Source organism: Brachionichthys hirsutus, chromosome 7, assembly GCF_040956055.1.
Source record: "Brachionichthys hirsutus isolate HB-005 chromosome 7, CSIRO-AGI_Bhir_v1, whole genome shotgun sequence".
In the NCBI taxonomy this organism is placed as follows: Eukaryota; Metazoa; Chordata; class Actinopteri; order Lophiiformes; family Brachionichthyidae; genus Brachionichthys; species Brachionichthys hirsutus.
In genome coordinates this window covers 12,783,618-12,802,959 of record NC_090903.1, presented here as the reverse complement: position 1 = coordinate 12,802,959, position 19,342 = coordinate 12,783,618, and the positions used below count along the sequence as shown (strand labels likewise).

General features: G+C 43.7%; 1 protein-coding gene across 1 annotated transcript; it reads right to left on the bottom strand.

The window, feature by feature from the left end:
• Positions 1-2,334: 2,334 nt before the first annotated feature.
• On the bottom strand, positions 2,335-18,657 carry cdh5 (cadherin 5). Its single transcript, XM_068741455.1, has 14 exons — positions 18,421-18,657; positions 18,012-18,291; positions 17,509-17,625; positions 17,215-17,382; positions 16,917-17,098; positions 14,557-14,661; positions 14,171-14,313; positions 13,954-14,087; positions 12,878-12,987; positions 12,512-12,614; positions 8,242-8,372; positions 7,049-7,163; positions 3,878-4,010; positions 2,335-2,719 (listed from the first exon to the last, which is right to left on the bottom strand). Exons 1-14 carry the CDS (start codon positions 18,655-18,657, stop codon positions 2,335-2,337), a joined length of 2,343 nt encoding a protein of 780 aa, XP_068597556.1.
• Between the last annotated feature and the right edge of the window lie 685 nt (positions 18,658-19,342).

Sequence of the window (19,342 nt, the reverse complement as noted above, 5' to 3'; positions counted from 1 at the left end):
TCTTTGTTCTCCATCTTTATTTTTAACCCCCTCCCCAACCAAGTCCATTTTTCCTTCTCTCCTTGCTTGCGCTTCCTCTCTGGGATTGTTTCTCAGGCTGGGCTAACAGGAAGTGAGCACAATGTGTCGGCTCGCAAGAGAGATAACACGGACAGGAAGGGGCGGGCACAGCGCTCCAGATGGACAGGAAGTTGCCTCGGCTGTTTGGTTTAGCTGATTAGGAGCAGAAAAAGCAGGACCCTGCTTCTGCAATACGGCGAGGCAAACCAGGAGAGAAGGAGTTGAAGGAGAGTGAGGTACGTAGGAACCCTGGTGGAAAGCGTTGAGAGGGCTTCCAGCAATTGTATCCAGTTATCAAATGACATTCCAGTCAGGCCACCCTTTTTACGGAACAATATCAACAGAATAAACTGGCGATTAAATAAACTATGCCATCTAAACTAACATGAAATTGCCTTTAAATAAACAGATAGACACATTTCCGGAACGTTCATTTGCGCACAGAGCCAACATGTCTTTGATTCAATCTTGTTTAAATGCAGCTGAGCCATTGACGGATTGATCTTGTTTGCTGCCGGTCAAACAATGCCTAAGATCAATATCCTCTCTAGTGTCAGAGGATGCAGCTGAAAGTCATTCGTTTCAATGCGCAATCCTGGCAAACCGTACAGATGATTGCAATTGGCTATATTTCTAATCAATTGTGTGTTCTTATTTTGGGACAATAGATGGAAACCAAAGCAACAGTCTTACTGAGATGTTGGACAAACTAACTGAAATACACCTAGAATTAACAGATTTGTTATTTTTAATTAATAAATCAATGCCAAATCAATAGGTCTATGCAAGTTTGCCTTATTCTGGAATGATGTAAAACTTTTAAAGAAACAGTTTCAAGTCAATTAAAAGCCAAATATGCTTATAAAATCAACCAAATGTAGGATTACAGATTATGACCTGACAGAAGCCAAAAGGACGGGAGGTTAAAGTTATTCAGGCCACCTACGAGCCATCACAGCTGCCCAACGAGCTGCCGATACCGCGCACCGTTTCCTGTGTTGTCTGAATGACTTTTGTTCTGGTAGGCCTCTGAGGATCGGCCTTTCATCTCAACAATAAGTGGTGATGATGGGTTCTGTCAAATAAACCCTGGGAACACGCCGTAAATCTGTCTGAGCAACAGTGGTGTCATTTCCCTTATGTCTGTCTCTTTTCTTTTTTTCTTCCCCATAACAGAAGATAACTGTGGAAAATGGGCAAAACAAGAAAATTGCTCCTCATTTTTCTTCCATGGTTGGTTTTGGAGAAGGTAAGGGCTTTTTTTTCCCTTTTCAGGTTTCTATCTTAGAAAACCAGCATCAGTGCTGAAAATAAGCAGCTGCGTTTTATATTTGAGTTTTTAGTTAACTTTGCTGACTAACAAAATAGGGTTTCACAAAATAGCACATCACAAACTGACTGGAAGTGATCATGGCCCAGTTTTTGTTTTTTAATCAATGTTAGAAGAGATTACAGGCCATAAATATCAAAGAAAATACAATATAATTGTCAAAAGTCTTCGATCAATAGTCTTCTGCTTCAACAAACTCGACTTGCAGAAATTAGCCACTGTGCTTAAGTGATGTTTATCCCGATGAGGATATTAGCCCAAATAAAGTCTTAAAATAAAGTTTTTAAACACTGCTTTTGTTGTACATGCTTGGTTATGTAGTTGTGCACTCAAATGACCAATTTGTTAATTTTACAAAGCTTTAAATGCAATATAGTAGGTGGAGCTACAGAACGGCGCTGCATAAAGCAGCTGAGACATTTCTAAATTCATAATGGAATCGATAAAGCATTTAAATAACTGAGCAGCATTTCTGGCCAGCAGGGAACAAATGAAATCGGAGTAGAGTTTTTTGTTTTTACCTTGATTCGACTTCCATGGTGGTCGAGGGCGGAATGAAAGGAATGTGCCGTACTTGGAAATTCATTTCAGTATTTCAGGAGGAGGCAAAGGGCTCTGTACCTCCAAAAGGTAAAAGAGTTCTGAAGCTCTAAATTACTGACTGGTATTGAACATAGCAGGGAGGCTCAACACGCTCACCAAATCACACTTGATAGCCGGCGAGTTAGAAGCAATGAAGTCCTTGGATAAAACGTGATTGACTGCTAGACTGCTAGACTTCTTGTCCATAACAGAAAAAAACAATGAAGCCATCAAAGCTCGGCTCTGTGTGTGTATTTGTGAAACTCTTTTGGCATTGTGTGAGTGTGTGTAATGGCTATTGTTGATGTATGTGTGTGTGTGTATTTTGGCATCTTTACACGCTAAAAAGCAAACAGGATTCATCAGTATTGATGGTAATACTCCGGTTCGTCGACACCGTACAGTTCAGCCAGGGTCCTGAACCTCGGACCCCAGTCGCTGAGGAAGTCGTAATCCAAGTTTGACCCGGTGGAGGAAGTGTCCAGGGAGCTGAGGCTTCCGGCTAAAGACTCGGGACCCTCGTAGCCGTAGATATGGAGCGTGTCGTATGGGAAGCCGTCTCTGTCGTGATCCGCCTCGTCTTTCTTCATCTCGATCATCACGGCCATGTCGCCCTTACATGCGGTGGGCTGAGACTGATGGGGGGGCTTTTGGACCATGGCGTAGAGAGAGGGGTGGGCGTGGTGGTCCGGGTGACGGAGTAAGGAGCCATCTTGGCAAGCGGAGGACAGGATTGATACATCATAGCTGAAAGAGGAATATTATCCTTTAAGTCAGCCGTTAGGGGTACAGATTTGATCTTTCTCAACAGAGAAATCATTCAAATATCTTTCAATCTGGCACATGTTTAATTGTATGGGAATGGAAATGTCAGATTACTTTCTGCTGCTTGTCTAATCCTTTATTGACTCTGTTTTACCTCCTGGAATTTGCAAGTGTTCATTAATTCACACGAGTCATCACGTCTTTCAGATCAAATTAAAATGTAATGATTTATTTGGGAGGAAACTGGGTCGGCAAATTGATGGTTACGGCAAAGAAAATACTGCACACGGGGAGAGTTGATGGACCGCGTAATTCTTAATGAGGTCTAAAGGGTGCAAAATCAGTGGAACATCGGCAGGAAGAAAGCAAATGAATGTGTTTATCAAGATTCATGCAACATAAACAGAAATGTGTAAATAATTAAATAAGTGCGTTTGCTCTTTTGCTGATTAATGATTTCACCATTAATGGCCTTAAATGAGTTCTTACTTATCAGAGAACTAAGCGGCAACAAGACCATCCATGGCCCCACATAAAGCCCGAGTGGGAACGTAAAATGTAGAATTCATTCATCCAAAGATAAAGGTTCACATGACTTCTTTAATGGGGATCCAGGTTCTGAATTTCAATTTGTTGTAAATCTTTGAAACCCCGGAAAAGTGCAAAATGTTGTGTTTTCATGTCACCGTTGGTTTGTTTGTCTGTCTCAAGATAACTCAAAAATGTTACTGCAGATCGATGATATTTTCAGGAAATGTTGGGAATGGTACCCGGAACAGATGATGATCCAGAAGAGATCATGGATTCTGGACCACTTTGAAATGTTCATTAACATTGCAGTGAGTGGAGCTTAAAATTAGTTCCCAAATTTCTCGATGGATTATTGACTAATGTTGATGGGATTTGACACAGTCGTGGTGGGGGCCTCTATCTCCCCACCAAATTGCATCTGGATTGAATCCAGAATGAGGTCAGAAAAAAATATTTCATTTTAACATTGAAAACTCTATTTACGGGTTCAGAAATCAGTTAGAAATACAATCCAGATCACAATGTGGATGGTGTAAATCGAATTAGGAGGGGAATGAGCTGCTTGGAGGAGGTCTGTGCTCTCTGAGTGCTTTCTTCTTCTGTACGTACCCGTTGGTGTCCATCTCGCCTCCTCCCTCCTCATCGTAGGTGACCAGCTGCTCATGGATCTCCCCGCTGTTCTTCATACTAGCCAGCGAGTTCTTCTGGTAGCGCTTCCTCATCACAAACAGGATGACTATGACTGAAAGAAAAAGCTGCTCTTAGGACGTGTTCATTCTGCACAGCTGTGTGGAACAGAATTGGACAAAGCCCATGCATTCAGGTTACATGTAAGCGGTGCACATCTTTTCTGGTCAAGATATTAGTGGTTGTCTGGAAGATTTTAAACACAGTCGCCGACAGAATTCCTTGCCGTCTTCCCTGCTGAAAGGAAAGGAACTTCTATGAATTCAAAAAACCTGAGAGTAAAAATTGGCTGGGAGAACCACAACGGTATAAGAAATGGGGCTGGAAAACAAGGGAGGAAAGTGAAGCGCTAATGAGGGACTGAGACTAGAAAACATTGCAAGGAAGAGTGGCTGTTTAAGGTGCCTGAGATGTTTGCCTCAAGCAAGAAATCCTCAAATGAGGCCGCTCGATCAGAGACGAGCCGAGAAAAGAGAAGGAAAAGGAAGTCTAATAAACAGGAAGAGAGAGACTCGAAGAGCATAGGAGAGGAAGTGGAAACGAGCGTAAGAACACAATATGAGAAAGGGAGGAAAAGGAAGAAACATTGGACGTGGGGCGGTTGAGGGGAAACCGAGGAGAGGAAGGAAGGACAATGTATGGATATGAGTCTTTGGACGTGGACTCATTCAAACATGCCCAAACGCCGATTTATTCAACTTCAGGTATCTCTGTGAGGATTATGGATTATGTCCGCCAGGAGAAAAGATGGAAGAAGGCTGTGGAAATTAACTGGGTCGTTGTAGAGGGTACGCATCGCTAAGCCTCGATCAAATCAAATGAGAAGTAGTCGTTTCTTAAAAGTACGGCCACAGGTTTACAGCAGAGGAAATCACACTGAGCTAAATCGGGAGGCCGAAAAGTGATCATGACCCTCTGAAACAAACACACAGCGAGCAACAGGACGTCAAAGTCGTAAAGGTCAAAGCAAGGTTAGATCTGTCTTGATGCCAGATGGCGACCATTGAATGGCAGACAGAATATATGAAGACGGTAGAGATAGTTCAATGCCTTTGTGTTGAGTTTTTTTGGTCTAAGAAAGAAAGCGAGCTGAAAGAAACAGACTAAGGTTGTTCATTTAAGTGGTCAAGGTTGTGAGGAAAGGTGACCAGGAAGAGCGAAAGAAAAGAGGAACAAATGAGGAGCGCAGCAAGCAGTTTAGGGAAGAAGGAAAAGGAGGGAATGGGAGAAGTCGGGGTTCTGGAAATCAGGAGAGCAGACGGATAAGGAGGAGGATACGTTTGACATTAGATTAGGCCCCGAGCCTCGGTCCCGATATGACCCTCTCTCTCTCTCTCTCTCTCTCTCTCAGTGGACAGGCAGCATTAGCCATGCTTTTTTGTCGAGGGCGAGCGCGACTCATTTAAGTTTGCCTGGGAAACCGACAGATTAATCTTTTACAACATATGCTTCACAGTTTAATAAGCTCCGGCGATATCAGACTTAGAGGGAGGAGAGAGGAGGGGAATAAAAGGAGAGACTTTCTTTGTACGAAAACGACTGAGAAAAAATTATTTTCGTGTCAAACGGCGACTTTTTTTTTTTTGTGTGAGAAAATGCATTGGTGACTTGGGAGGGCGGTAAATTGCTTTGGGCCCCGGCAGATAATGGCAAGTGCATTAAATAGTTAATCGGGTTTGCGTTGGAGGGGGGTATTTGATAAAGAGCAAGAGAAACCAAAAGGGGGAGAGAGGGCGGCGAAGAGAGAGAGACCCAGAGGGAAAGAGGAGGAGGAAGATTGAGATGAAGGAAAAATGGAGGGGAAAAGACGCGATAGTGAAGGAGTGTATTAATAGTTAATAAGTCGAGTTTTTTGTGGCGTTTGATAAGCAGGCGGCACCTAAAGACCCGATAAGCTCTCCTCATTACCACTCCTATTCTTCTGTTGCTTTTCCCACAATTCTCCTCTGTAGCCTGTTTCTGTCTGGCTCTGTCACTCATTCCGCCTCACTTCTCCGTCTCGCCAGCATCTCGTCTGTCTGCCTGCTTCACCCCCCCCCCCCCATAAGTAAGACTAGATAAAAGTTTCTGCCACACCGCCTCCGTCCCTCTCAGTCTTTTAAGTTTGTCTTGTCTTTGCCTTTCTGCCTCGGTACTTCTCATCCCAGATCCCTCTTGTTTAGCCAACTATCTCTGATGTTTCTCCCACATAACTTGACAAGTGTCTCCCCCCAAAGTGAAAAAAAATAAGGAGCAGGGGGCGAACATATCAAAGAGAATATCAAGCTCACACAACCGCAGGCATCATTTCTACATCCGTCATTGCATTATTCATAAAACCAACAATGAAGGGAGGAGGAACGCTCCGTATGAAACCCCATTTATCACAAAGCAGGGACAAGCAGATCCGTGCACATGCCCCGATCATGGCTGGCTTCCTGCTTCATGCCCCGATCATGGCTGGCTTCCTGCTTCATGCCCCGATCATGGCTGGCTTCCTGCTTCATGCCCCGATCATGGCTGGCTTCCTGCTTCATGCCCAGATCATGGCTGGCTTCCTGCTTCATGCCCCGATCATGGCTGGCTTCCTGCTTCATGCCCAGATCATGGCTGGCTTCCTGCTTCATGCCCAGATCATGGCTGGCTTCCTGCTTCGTTGAAGCGTCACAATTTCCTCTTGGAAAAATAACTTTGGAAATTTTTCGCTTTCTTTTTTTTGTACCTGTTGATAGGCTGTAAAAGATGTCACCTAAATATCAACAATTAATATTTCCCTGTAAATGTCAAGCAAAAAATAAAGCAAAAGACGCCATCAGTTTAGGATCCCTCTCCGATTTCTTCAGACTCATGCCGAGCAGATAAACGATGATGCAGCAGAACCTTTCCCATTCTATGCATTCCTTCGACTCAATAGTCATTAGCATCAACATTAACCACAATGAGACTTGACCACTGTGTCCAGCATTCAGATGCAATATGTGGGCTAATGTAGCGAGGCTGCACGATGAGCGCGTTGCGAGTAATGAACGTTTCCACCAAAGACACAGGCTATGGAAGAACAGAAGAATAAGTCCATGAAAGGAAGAAAGAGAAAGAAAGAACCTCCGAACTCACCCAGGATGGTCAGAATGCAGAGCAGGATGGCTATCAGTGCGTGAACGCTCATGCCCATCCTCCGGGCGCCGGCTTTACACTGCGTGGCAATCCGCCTGGCGTCACACCGACATGACTGCAACAGGGAGTTCGTGTTATTTCACACACAACGAAGGCTGAATCATTGTTTGCCAGACATTCCCTTTGCCCCGTCTCCACAGATAGAAAGCTGGGGCTCAACCATACTTTGTCTCTCATAGGATGCAGATGCATGCGGTGTTCTCAGAGGTCACCATGACACTCCCTGTACTCCGTTTCTTCTGAGCCCGGGTGTGCCGTATAGAGCCGGTCAAAAAGAGCCGACCCTCATCCAGACTGTGTGCGTCAGTGAGGCTGGTCAGTTGCGAGTTTGTCTTGGCTCCGCGTCCCGGGTGAGATTGGCGTATTTAAATGGAGGCTTAGACAGGGCGGGGTTGGCTACTCCAACGCTCGGTTCCACGTTGACTGGGATGTACGGAGGAAATGTGCTTGGGTTCATGCGTACGCACGGTTTCATACATCTGGATTTTTATGTGCGTACGATGTTTTCGAGATTTGAGCGTTCGCCATGTTCCAGTAGGAAATCCACGGACGTCTTTGTACACGAGCCCCCATGTGTTCCCTCTGGGTGTTCAGGGGGGGTGGAGGGGGCTGTGTGGCGAGCACTTGGTAACAGGTCTCTCACCCAAGAGGTTTATGGATAGTGGGCGTAGTTTTGCGCCCATAATGTTTTGCCGCTCTTCTTAATGCATTCTTGATTTAGCAACTGAGAAGGGACGAGCAGTGACCCACATTTGCCTCCGAGTCATTCCTCATCCTGCCACGTTACTGCCATTGAGTTTTTCTTTTCCTCGAGAACATGTATGTATCCTATAACACACACTTGTTGTTTTCTGTATTATTACTTTATATAACATGCTTTTATTAGTTTGATCAAGATTGATCAATGAAGAGGAACACTCCCTGTACTCCGTTTCTTTAGACAGATAACGGGCAACCTGCACTAACGCTTCGTTATGAGATACAGTGATGATTGGATGCTCTTTGTCCTCGTATTCCTCACGCCCCTTCCTCATCTGTTAACGTGGCTTTGACAAAAGGATAAAGAAAACTAATTTTGCGTTGCATGCAGGTCCTAAAATAATCTCAGTTTAGTGCACAACCCTCACACAGACCTTTATTGCCAGTTTGGTGATGCTGGTCTGAATGGGCCTTCCCCCATCAGTGATGCGCACGTAGATGCTGTAATCCTTGGGGTCGTCCAGGCTGAATGGCCCACTCCTCACAATGATGTCCGCTGTGTTGTCTGAAAGGAGAAGCACGTCAAAACAATGGGCGGTCGTACAAAACGGCGCTGTCGATCAAGAACAAGTTTTACCTCGCCTGCCTCCCAAAATATCTGTCTAATTTGTGTGACTCATCGCTTCATCTCTCTAAAGCTGGTCTAATGTTCACCTGCTTCATCTTTAAAGTGTATTTATAAAAGCGAGCGTCTCACAAGAGTCGTTACATAACGGCGGACGGATCATTTGCCATTATCTGTCAGCGTGGTGCATTTCGGATTCGAGTCCTTTGAGATAAATAAATAAATAATGGCAACATCATAAAAACATGAATTTGTGGCATCCTGAACAAAAACCCACAAATTTGCCAATGTTTTATATAAAAGCACCGGCATCCCGTTCTCCCTGTCGTGACTAGGATTGCCCAGTCCAGAAACAACATTCCCCCCCCCCCCCCCCCCCTGTTGATGGCAGTGTATTAAAGTCAAGAAACAAGATACCAATAAGCGAAACATCCAAAAGAAAGGAATGAGGGAATTGAATGAAACGGCGCAGAACAGAACAATCCCTCTTCAGCAGAGCTGACCAACAATGCAGTCATTAGTCAAATCCTTGACAGGCACAGGTTTCCTGCTGAGACGCCGGGGAGAGCGCCCCCCCCCCCCCCCCCCTCCCCCTTACATCCCACCGTTGGAGGAATTTCAGAGAACACAATGACAGGAAGGAGTTTTGTGAACGCGCAAACATACCTTCGAGACGCTCTGTTGAATGTTCAGGTTTAATGGAACATTTAAATAAAAACAGAGCGCTGCTGACATTCAAACACAAATTATATCGCCGTTGGTAAAGTGTCTAAAAGCCAATCTCTTGGCAGGGCAATTTAATCTATCCTGGGGCCTGTTTTTTTTAAATTAACTCCATCGTTGAGGCCTTAACGCATAACGGCTTAAAGGGATTGCTTCTGTGTAACTTTCTCACCAAAGTTGCACAAAATATGTTTTATTGTTGAATTTCTTCATGCATCCAATTGTTTAAAGGCAGCAAAGTAAAAATCCGTTGTTCATTCATAAGCTAATAATGCAAAAAGCGCACCCAGCCAGTGGAGGATTGATGTGTTTGTGGAAAGTTGTCTGACACTTAAATGAGTTTTCATATATCAGGTCCCCACCTAGAAGACAACTTGATGCCACAGAGGCTCTATGTGTGGGAGGACATGGCTGCAAATGCCGCTTATCTGACTGAATAAAAGATGAAAACAGCTTCTGTTGTCCTTCATCTCGTCCCTCCTCGCCGCGTCCTGCTCCGTCTTTGTTTGAATTCATTCGTCATGGGTTTCTGTACATTTCTCACTGTCCTCTCTGTGCTTCTTTTGCCTCATCTCTCTCTCTATCTCTCTCTCCCTCTCCCTGCATCTCATTAGTCATTTTGTCTTCATATCTTTGTTTTTCCTCCTTCTCCTCTCTCTTGTCTGTCTGGTATTAATGCGGCGAGCCTTGTGTAGCTGCCTGGTCTCAACACAGAGTCCTGTCACTTCGCTGTGCAGCTACACTGGACTCCTGGAAAGTGTGTGTGTGTGTGTGTGTGTGTGCGTGCGTACTTGCGTGGTCTGTTTCTAATGAAAGCATTTTTTTTCGACAAGTTTTAAAGAGCTGGTAGTTGATGAATATTTTAATAGCCCTCACTTTGCAGCTCTTGTTGCGCGCGCGTGTGTGTGTGTGTGTGTGTGTGTGTGTGTGTTAAGTGGTGTGGGATGCTGTCAGATGATTTTTTTCTTTTGGAGGGGGGTACAGGCCCACAGGAGACAACGGAGGTTCACACTGACGTCCAGCACTTAACAAACAACTACCCACCTCCTCCTTTCCCGCATTCCCTTCTTCACCTCTTTTCTGTGCCGTCTCTCCCCTGTCTCTTTCTGTTTTCCTCATTTCGAGCTTTCGTTTGTTTGATGCCACCGTTGCTCGTTTTGCCACTCGTTCTTCCCCTTCTCTCATCTTCGTTCCCCTTTCCCACCTTCTGTCGAGCCTTCACACCTTCATCTTCCCCTGTACCCCTCTTTTCTTTCTATTCTCAACTGTCTCGCGCTTTAATATTCATCGCTCGACTCCTTTCAGTCGCACTCTCAGTTTCTCTATTTATTCTCGTGTTTATCCTCTCTCGCGCTTCATGTTTGCTCCATCACCCATCTTCCTCAATCCTAATCTCTTCATCTTGGCTCCTTTCATCTTTTCTTCCACCTCTGCCTCGTCTGTCCTCCCTCAACCGTCAGCCCCTCCAGGCATGAGCAGAGGAAATAGGCGAGGCAAGTTTCTGCCTTTTTACCATCTGTTTATCTTCCTTTCAGTATGTTTCATGTTTCACTTAAATTAAATAGCAACACTTCACCTCAATCTTTCATCTGACTACCGTAGGCTTTCATCTACCCCCACTTTTAATATTTGACTAGAACAGTTGGTAACACTTTTCTCCGGGCTTTCATTTATTATAAGGGCATGTGATGATCAAAAATTAAATTAGATTAAAACTGTTTTATTTCTGCCCCTTTTTTGTTCTGTTCTTAAGTTGAAAAACCTAAATAGACTTTGGAAAATCTGACGTAACGGAGGACCAACCTTCACCTAAATATCAATGTCTGGATCAAAGTAAATGACTGTAATAAGTTGCACATCGTTGTATCTGTCATTGTCTTTTCAAGTCTCTTTTATTTTTTTCAGACTTTCACTTTTATATCTTATATTTACTCCAACTGAATCTGTTGACTGGAGATGCTGTTTTGATGACAGAATAATTATAATAGTACGTTTGCCTTCACATTGATTATGATGGAGCTGGCAGCAGCCGGTTGCTATGGTGATAGATTGAAATATAGCTTTTATCTGGGCATCGCTGGCTTTGTGCAATTGCGGCTTCCTGAAATGGCATGCGAGACCGCCACCATAATATATGTAATCAGTAAACAGAACAAACGGTTGTCTTAACCACGCTAACAATCTCTCAGTCGATCCACCGCTTTGGCCTATCCAGAAATGGTAATATTGCTGTGAAGTTTTTCATTTATTTTCCAACAGGGGATGAATCAAAATGATTATTTGGTGATCCTTGGAGACTTTAATCTATCACCCAAGGCTGCTCAGAATTAATTATTCCATTCAGTTATTCATGGATATGTTTCAGGATTCACCACACGTACATCTTATTCAGATATTTATGACTCACTATGGCGATGCATGAATATTTGTTCTAGTGGCCCCATGGTAAAACTTGCCTTACGTGCTAAACATCAGCACATTAGCATTGTTATTGAGAGCATGGTAGCATGCTGGCATTAGATTTAGGCCAAAGCACCACAGTGGGCAGATACAGCCTCCCAGGGCCGCTAGCGTGACTCTTCACTGCTTGTACAGACAAACACATAACGGCCATTATCGGTGCTGGAGAGCAGTGAACTACCTGTAATTAAAGTACTTAAAGTGCCTTTTATAGCAGTGTGTTGGTAGTTGGTAGAGCTAAATATTTGCACGGCAATTTAATTAAGCGAATCATTTTATCTGTAGGAACTGCAGAAATTGTTGGGCCATTAAAGGAGATCAACGATTTCCACTTTCATTTCTTTTCAACAAGCGCCGTACCTCCTTCCATTCAGCCCGACGGCAGTGAAAGTAAAAATTTATTCAAACATTTAGATCTATGTTCAAGTCAAAGTTCAACGACGCGCCTCCTTACTAAATGGTTGACCTCTTGATGGATTTTTTTTAACGCACTACTGTCCTTTATTTAAAAAAAAAAAAAAAAAGCCTGCAATAATGTGCGACATCCTCCTCTAACATTCTCTGCAGGGATGCGTTTTGAGCACACAGAGGAGCATCTGTGAGTCCACCGAGGCACTTGCTCTCATTATTCACAGTATGTGCCGTTGTACACTCGAGACAGCACTTACGGTCCCAGACAGGCTCTCTAAATCCCCCCCATCTGGCCTGGAAAACCAAAGCATGCTTTGAGATGTTAAAATTATTTCAACTTTCAGCAGGAATGCACTGCCCTCGAAAGATGTTTCAGTGGTTGCATAGCAACAAGTGCTCAGTCCAGCAGTTCCCCTCAGCAGTGTTCAGAGCAGCAGCCATCAAAAAGGAAGGTAAATCTGTTTTCGGTGGACACAAAGACTTACTGCCATAGTCTTTAATGGAGAAGTTGGAACTCTCACTGCCCAGGCTGAAACTGAATGAAGCTGGCTGGTCGTCTTTATCTGCAGCTCTCAAGGATCCTATCACCTAAGGAGGGATGAAAATAAAATGAGTCCATCCCAGACACAGCCTTTGTTCATATCGAGAGCAGAGTAAATACATTTAGCATACATTAGCATACATTGCATTTGTATAAGCATTGTCAAACGTCTAGCGTACAGTTTGAGCTGGAGATTGTTGGCCCTGGATCAGTTTGCATTTTTTCATTTTCCTGTACTAAATATAAAAACAGCTACAGGTCCAGGTTTGAAAAATGCTTCTATGTAACAAAATCAACGTGTTTTTGTTACCGTATTAGTGACGTCGTTCTCACACAGGAAGATGTCATCCACGACCAGTTCAGGCTTGTTATCATTGATGTCCTGAACTGTGATGTTAACTGTCGCGAATGACTCCAAGCCTACAATGTGTGGAGAGAAAAACATCAGCCGCAGCGATGGGAGCTGGTTACAGGAGCTTTAGAGACTGCAGCACTTACTTATCTCGAGTCTCACATTGTGCTGACAGTGGAAAGAGTCAAAAGAAATTGCTCTGAAGACACCTGTAGTGTCTTTAGAGCTCAAGTACTGGGGAATGGAAAAGTCTGTCTGACTCATCATGTAACTTTATTTAATGCATAATGCAAACTGGATATGGAGTTGGAATTAATCACCCTGTTGGTTTTTTTATATGATCTTTGCACTTATACAGTCACACAGCTGCTTATCTTTTATTTTGTATTTGCGTCTGACTGCTTTGCCGCGATTCAGATCAGATCTGTGTTTGCTCAAACTGATTAAGGTCAAGTGACGAGAGAGATTTATATTTGTGAGCCTGTGTTTGACTTTTTTTTTTGTCACATTAAAGCAGCTTTGCATTTATTTCAGATCAGTGATGTGTTTCTTTTGAATGTGCATCTTTTGGATGAATGTGCGGGTCTCTTGCCTGTCTCCCGTGTTGAGGTACTATCTTTAGTACAGTACATGTACTGTATATCGGGGACCTTGTCAAGCTCAGGGGAGCATTGTGTTCCTTTAGCATCTTGACAAGACGCTAAAATAGATGTCGGGATTTCATTCATTTCTGGTCTAAATATACAAAGTTTGATTTCGGAGCTGCGAGTGAACAAAAAGACCCACTAATGCGATTTTCAAGCGTGCGATCTCTCATCCTTGTGTGAATCACCCAGGTGTTGTGGCAAAATAGTAAAGCTATATGAATTCTTATTAAAGCCCGACTTTCGATAAATACACAAGAGCTGCACACTTGACGAGGGAACACAGTGTTTTTGGGCATGTGTTTTGCTGTTACACACGTGGCATTAATTTTAAAGGAGGTTTGATTGCGCAAAAGAGCTATAGGATTAATAAACCACTGCGTGACCTACCGCTTGGCTCCTCCTGTGCCTTAACTTGAAACACATGTGTGGCCTCCAGTTCCCTGTCCAGCCTCCTCAGGGTGGACAGCTGTCCCGTGAATGGGCTGATGCTGAGCGGACAATCCTTGTCCAAGATGGAGTACCTAACCGGAGAAAGCGACAGGATCGGTACAACAGCTGTCTGTTAACGCTATTCGTTCTTTGCGGACGTCCAGCATCCTCGTACCGTATCCTCGTGTCGGCTCTATCGGGGTCGCGGGCTGTGACTGTGCCGATGTTGTTCACAATGCTTTCTTCCACCACAGTAAAATAGTACACGTGCTGCGTGAAGACCGGTGGCTCATCGACATCCAAAACGTTGATGTGTACCTGTGAGTTTTCAAATATTCATAAGAAGAGAAAGACAGGTTTGGTAATCAGTGGGAATATAAATGGAATGGAACTTCTTTGTTCTTAGTTTTGCAATTAGTGACTCTTAAATTGGACGTACTTCAATTTGACTTGTGGCCGTGGTGCAATTTGTTACTTGCTTTATGAATTTAATGAAAAGTAGGATTCTATTTATTCCTGGAGGGAGACAGGAAGGCTGCAGTTGTCCTGGCTGATAGTTACCTGGGCTGCGGTGACGGCACTGTTCATATTGTCAGCTGGGAAACGTAGATTTTCTCGCACCTGGATGCTGAAAGTGTAGCTGCTTGTCTTCTCGAAGTCCAGAGGCTGTCGGTAAAAGCAATACATGAATGTGAATGCAAGCCAAAACACGCTAGAATTAGCAATTCACTTGGCTTTTCATTTAAAAGCGAGCATAAACCACAATTTTTGAGTTCCTGTGGGGCACAAGTGAACTCTTTGGTCATGATGCGGCACTAAATATACTATGATGTATGATGATCGATGGATTATGTGGAAGGCTTTCCCTTATTAACACCATGTCTTTGAGCCTTAATGTCTGGACTGTGTGATGCTGAGGTGTTTCCTATTAGGATTTATCCTCAGACCTGTGCTGTACTCTTGTTTTTAGTATGGAGGCACATTTGTACTTCATTTTCTCTGTGCTCAAAACATCTCCTGTCCTTATACTCACTGCATTTACACCTGCATCACTTCACCGAGGACAGCCGTTTCTGACAGGTGTAAAAAGGCACTAAATTTCACAACTCAGCTGGAGCAACCCTGGTAAATTCCTACTTTGGATTTGAGAAAACATTTAAATGTCTTTTTCCCTCCATTTAAAACATGTTACCAGGCATGGGAATAGCTCCTTGCTTTCACCTTTTCAGCATTGGCACGTACTCAGAATTGTAAAGTGATGTGGACACATTTTCCATTCAATTAATCTGAGGCAGCAGGCACTGCCTTCTGTCAGTTTGCCACTTAACATTCATTTCCCCTGTATTAGAAATAACCTGCCGTTCAGTTAAATGTTTCTTTGATTTATTTTTTATCTGTTGACGGTACACCACAGGTAGATATATTCTTGTAACTGGATTACTCATGGTAACAGGTATGCTCAGTCGCAGTGCATCAAAGGCATGTTTAAACAGCTTAACAAGAATAAGACCTTAACCGAAGTGTGGCTGATAGCTGGCTTAGTCTGTGTGTAAACACAGTTGGCAAGAAAGAGGAGAGGGGCTGCAGAGCAGAGAGATGATTGGTGCATTCCGGGTCGGCGTGGGCACAAGGTATTACAGACCTAATTTCGTGAAAATACATTTTTCGTTCTCTGATGTTGTAAATACTTTCTCTGAAGAGCACAATCAGTAAAGCAAACCTGTGAGGATTGCATGCGCAAATTGCTCAAACAGCTATAAGTTGTTAAAAAAAGATTTTGAGGCGCAAATGTCAGGGGGGGTAAATGGAGATACAGCCTGGGTTTATACCTGTGGTGTCAATTTACCCCTAACAGCTGTGTAAAATACACTAGGCTTGAACCTACTTCTGATATAAAGCAATCAGCGTTGGCATAAACAGATCGGGAATATCTGATGGAGATTGGAGGTTGACTAGATAAGCTACAGACCAGGATCTGTTTTCTGTGAGAACCGAATGGCACTGATTTGTGCCAAAAGTGGCCTTCCACATGTATTTCGTGTTAAATTATAGCGGTCCATTTTTGCTCCCTCAAACACATTCATACCTCCATACATGGGCAAGGTGTGAAGTGAGGCAGCTAGCACCTCAGATTGAGCAAAGTAGCACACAGGTTGACGTTGCTGCCGTTCTATGTAGAGATGTTGTACTGCAATTTTTAAAAAGTGCGCAGTTGAAGTCCGTTCATTGCTACAAATAAAAGCCAAACAAGGAAAATATTATATCTAACCATAAACAAAATGCTCAAAAATGAACTACCAATCGAAACGGTATATGATTAATAAGGGAAAACCAACACAGAATCTTAAGCATCACCGCATGTCACTGATTAAATCTGACATGACCTCAGTCTGGTGTGATACCTTCACCAGATGTGTTGCGATTGAGCTTGTTTCAAAAAGTAGTAGTCAGCAAGCAATAAGCTAAAAGTTATAAATAAGTGTGAAATGTCCTGTCTGCCACTTCTGAGGTGAAGCTGCAGCATGAATAAAAATAGAACCAAATATCGAACAAAAGAGGAAAGACAGAAAGCCGAAACACCAACAATTCCACAATAGAAAAGGAGCAAATTGATTCATGTATATGCCAAAGATTGATAACAGCCGGTGTTCTCTGCTGCGGAATAATGAAACCATCACATCTTCCAAAGAAGTAAAACAAACAGGTATTTCAATCCATTTGAGGAGGGGGCGCCGAAGACAAAACAGGGTTGGGAGCCACCGATTGGGCACAGCAAACGCGGCAGACAACTCGCTGAGTGTGGAAGAATAAAGCATCCAATCAATATTCTCACACAGACGCCAACAAATGCCAGGGAGCATTTAAAAATACAAAAATGTCTCGATAAAGAGTTAGCCTTCTTTACCAGCAGAGCCTCCTACCTTTTTTAGCATGAGGTTGCCGTCCTTGATGGGGCTGAGTTCGATATCAAACATTTTGTTGATGTCGCTCGGGATGATGAAGATGGGTTCTTTGTTCTGGACCTGGTCTCTGTCCTCCAACTCCAGAGTGCCTATCTTGTCATTCACCTTATGGTCCTCTGGAACATGTAGTTCATACGTTCCTGCATATGTGAAACAGATATTTAGAATCATATACAGTACTGTATATATACAATAAGTTTATAGCAAAATGCAAAGATTTGATCCTTTAATACATTTTTAGCATGCAATTTCTTACGTCGGGTGAAGGAAGCTATGTTGTCATTGGCGTCGGCGATGGTGATGGTGACAGAAGTGGTGGCCGTGCTGCCAGAGGCCATGCCTCTCATGTCCTGAGCTTTAACCACAACCAGATACTGACTCTTGGTTTCACGGTCCAGAGTGTTTGTCTTGCATCTGATCACACCTGTGGACAAACGGTAGTGAGGCCGCTACCTGTGAAGTCGGCTGAAAGTACCAATCGGCACATCTAACACCTAAATTAACACGAGAAAGTAAATGTTGATGCAGGGCTACGGCTCGGACGTCCTACCTGTTATGCTGTCGATTTCGAAGGCAGAAAGGTCGTGGGTCAGAGAGTACCTGAGCTCTCCATTAGCAGTGGTGGGGTCATCAGCGTCGGTCGCCTTCACCTCGATTACTTTGGTTCCTGGTTAAGGGTAAATGCAAAAGGGGTTCTACATCATCAATAAACACCAAGCCACAGTATAAATCACGATTACGTGCTCAACACTCGTCTAAATCAGCAATGCACCTTTTCTCACAGATGGATGTGCTAATGAATGCGACAGGTGCTGGCAGGTGTTTCATTTTCCAAAGACCTTTCACAGTCCATGTATTTTTAATGGAAGTCATCACTGGGGACTAAATTTAAAATGTGTTCTTGCAGTGATGGAAAAATTTGTGCAGCAAGTATTTAATTTTGCATTTATGATTTTGGCATTGCAATTTGGAGTGGTTTGACCACGATGACTTTTCCACCCCTATATAGACCACCATACAACACATACTGCCTGTGATACGCTGGCGACTCACCAATCATTGATCTCTCCATAACGGATCCATTATATGCTCTTGGGAAAATTGGAGTGTTGTCATTGATATCAGTCACGTGGACGACAAAGTCTCCAGCGTCCTCTATCAAGTTGTCGTTCCCATCGAACATGCTGGCAGTCAGACGGTATGAGCTCTTCTCCTCTCTGTCCAGAGCTCTAGAGACAAACAGGTCGCCTTTGCCATCTACCGTAAAGATGGTGTTGGCTCCTTCGCCTTCTATTTGGAAATGTTTAACCTTCAGTGTCTGGCTCGACTTTAGCTGTGAAAAGAAAGAATAGAATAATAGTGGCTCCTATCTTAACTTGAATTTTCTGAACTGAGTGTGCCATCAAACATGCCCAGATTATTTCACCTGCCGGGTTCAAAAGGACTGCTGATGCTAACCTACCCGTCCTATCTTGTAGGCAGCAGGTGCAGGTTTTTCTTCCTCCACGTACATAAAGTTCCATATCCAGTCCCTCTTCTGCCTGAACAAGATAGGATGAGACTCCTTCTTCACAATCTCAGAAGGGTCTCGCTCTGCTGCCTCCACCACTGGAGGGACAGGATCTTCAGGAGTTGCAAAAGAGATGGGCAAGACTACAGTGGCCACGAGCCCCATAGTCCACAGCTGGAGCCAAGCCATTATCTAGAACAGAAGGGAGCAAAAAGAAACTGGTAAAAACATGAAAAAGGGTGAGGGAAGGAAGAGTTGAGCACAGAATAAGTGATGTGAGGAATAAGGCATGAAAATGGAGTGAGAGGAAATGAGAGTGGAATCAAAAAAAAGAAGAGCGAGGAGATCACATTAAACCCACTTATCAGTCATGGACAGACTCCTTTGCTGTGCCAGGGTGAGACTCAGAGTGAAGGCCAAGGACTCTCTGTCCCCACGCCGCCAGCTGCTGAGCTTGAGTTCTATAGCTATCATTTAGGAGCGGGGCTCTTAAACCTTTTCAGCCCGGGTCCCTAATGAAACATTTCTCATCTTGGGACCCGGGCTGAGGAATACCACTACTGTGGTCACATGGGAATCTATTAAACATGGGTCTGTGACCCATTTTGGGTCCTGACCCACCGCCTTAGCATGAGAGAGAAAGTCAGAAGCAGAAAGAACGAGACAGAGATGGAGAGAGGAGCTGACATTAAAACCACTTAAGATGTCTCTCTTTATCATCCATTAAGAAAGGCCGTTTGTCATAAAGGGACGATTTGACATTTTGAGATCTTCGTTGGTATTTCTTTTCTCCCATTGAATACAGCTCATCAAATTGTAGATAAAAGAGAAGGAGTACAACACAGTGAGAGACTTGTTGCTGATAGCAGTTCTT

Bases quoted from the DNA above. Each gene is read 5' to 3' on its own strand.
- cdh5 (XM_068741455.1), bottom strand. From the start codon at position 18,657: ATGGCTTGGCTCCAGCTGTGGACTATGGGGCTCGTGGCCACTGTAGTC. The intron at 14,662-16,916 runs GTAGGAGGCTCT...TTTTACCGACAG, and splicing joins GCAACCTCATGCTAAAAAAG to CCTCTGGACTTCGAGAAGAC. The intron at 7,164-8,241 runs GTCTGTGTGAGG...TCCCTGTTGCAG, and splicing joins TCACCAAACTGGCAATAAAG to TCATGTCGGTGTGACGCCAG.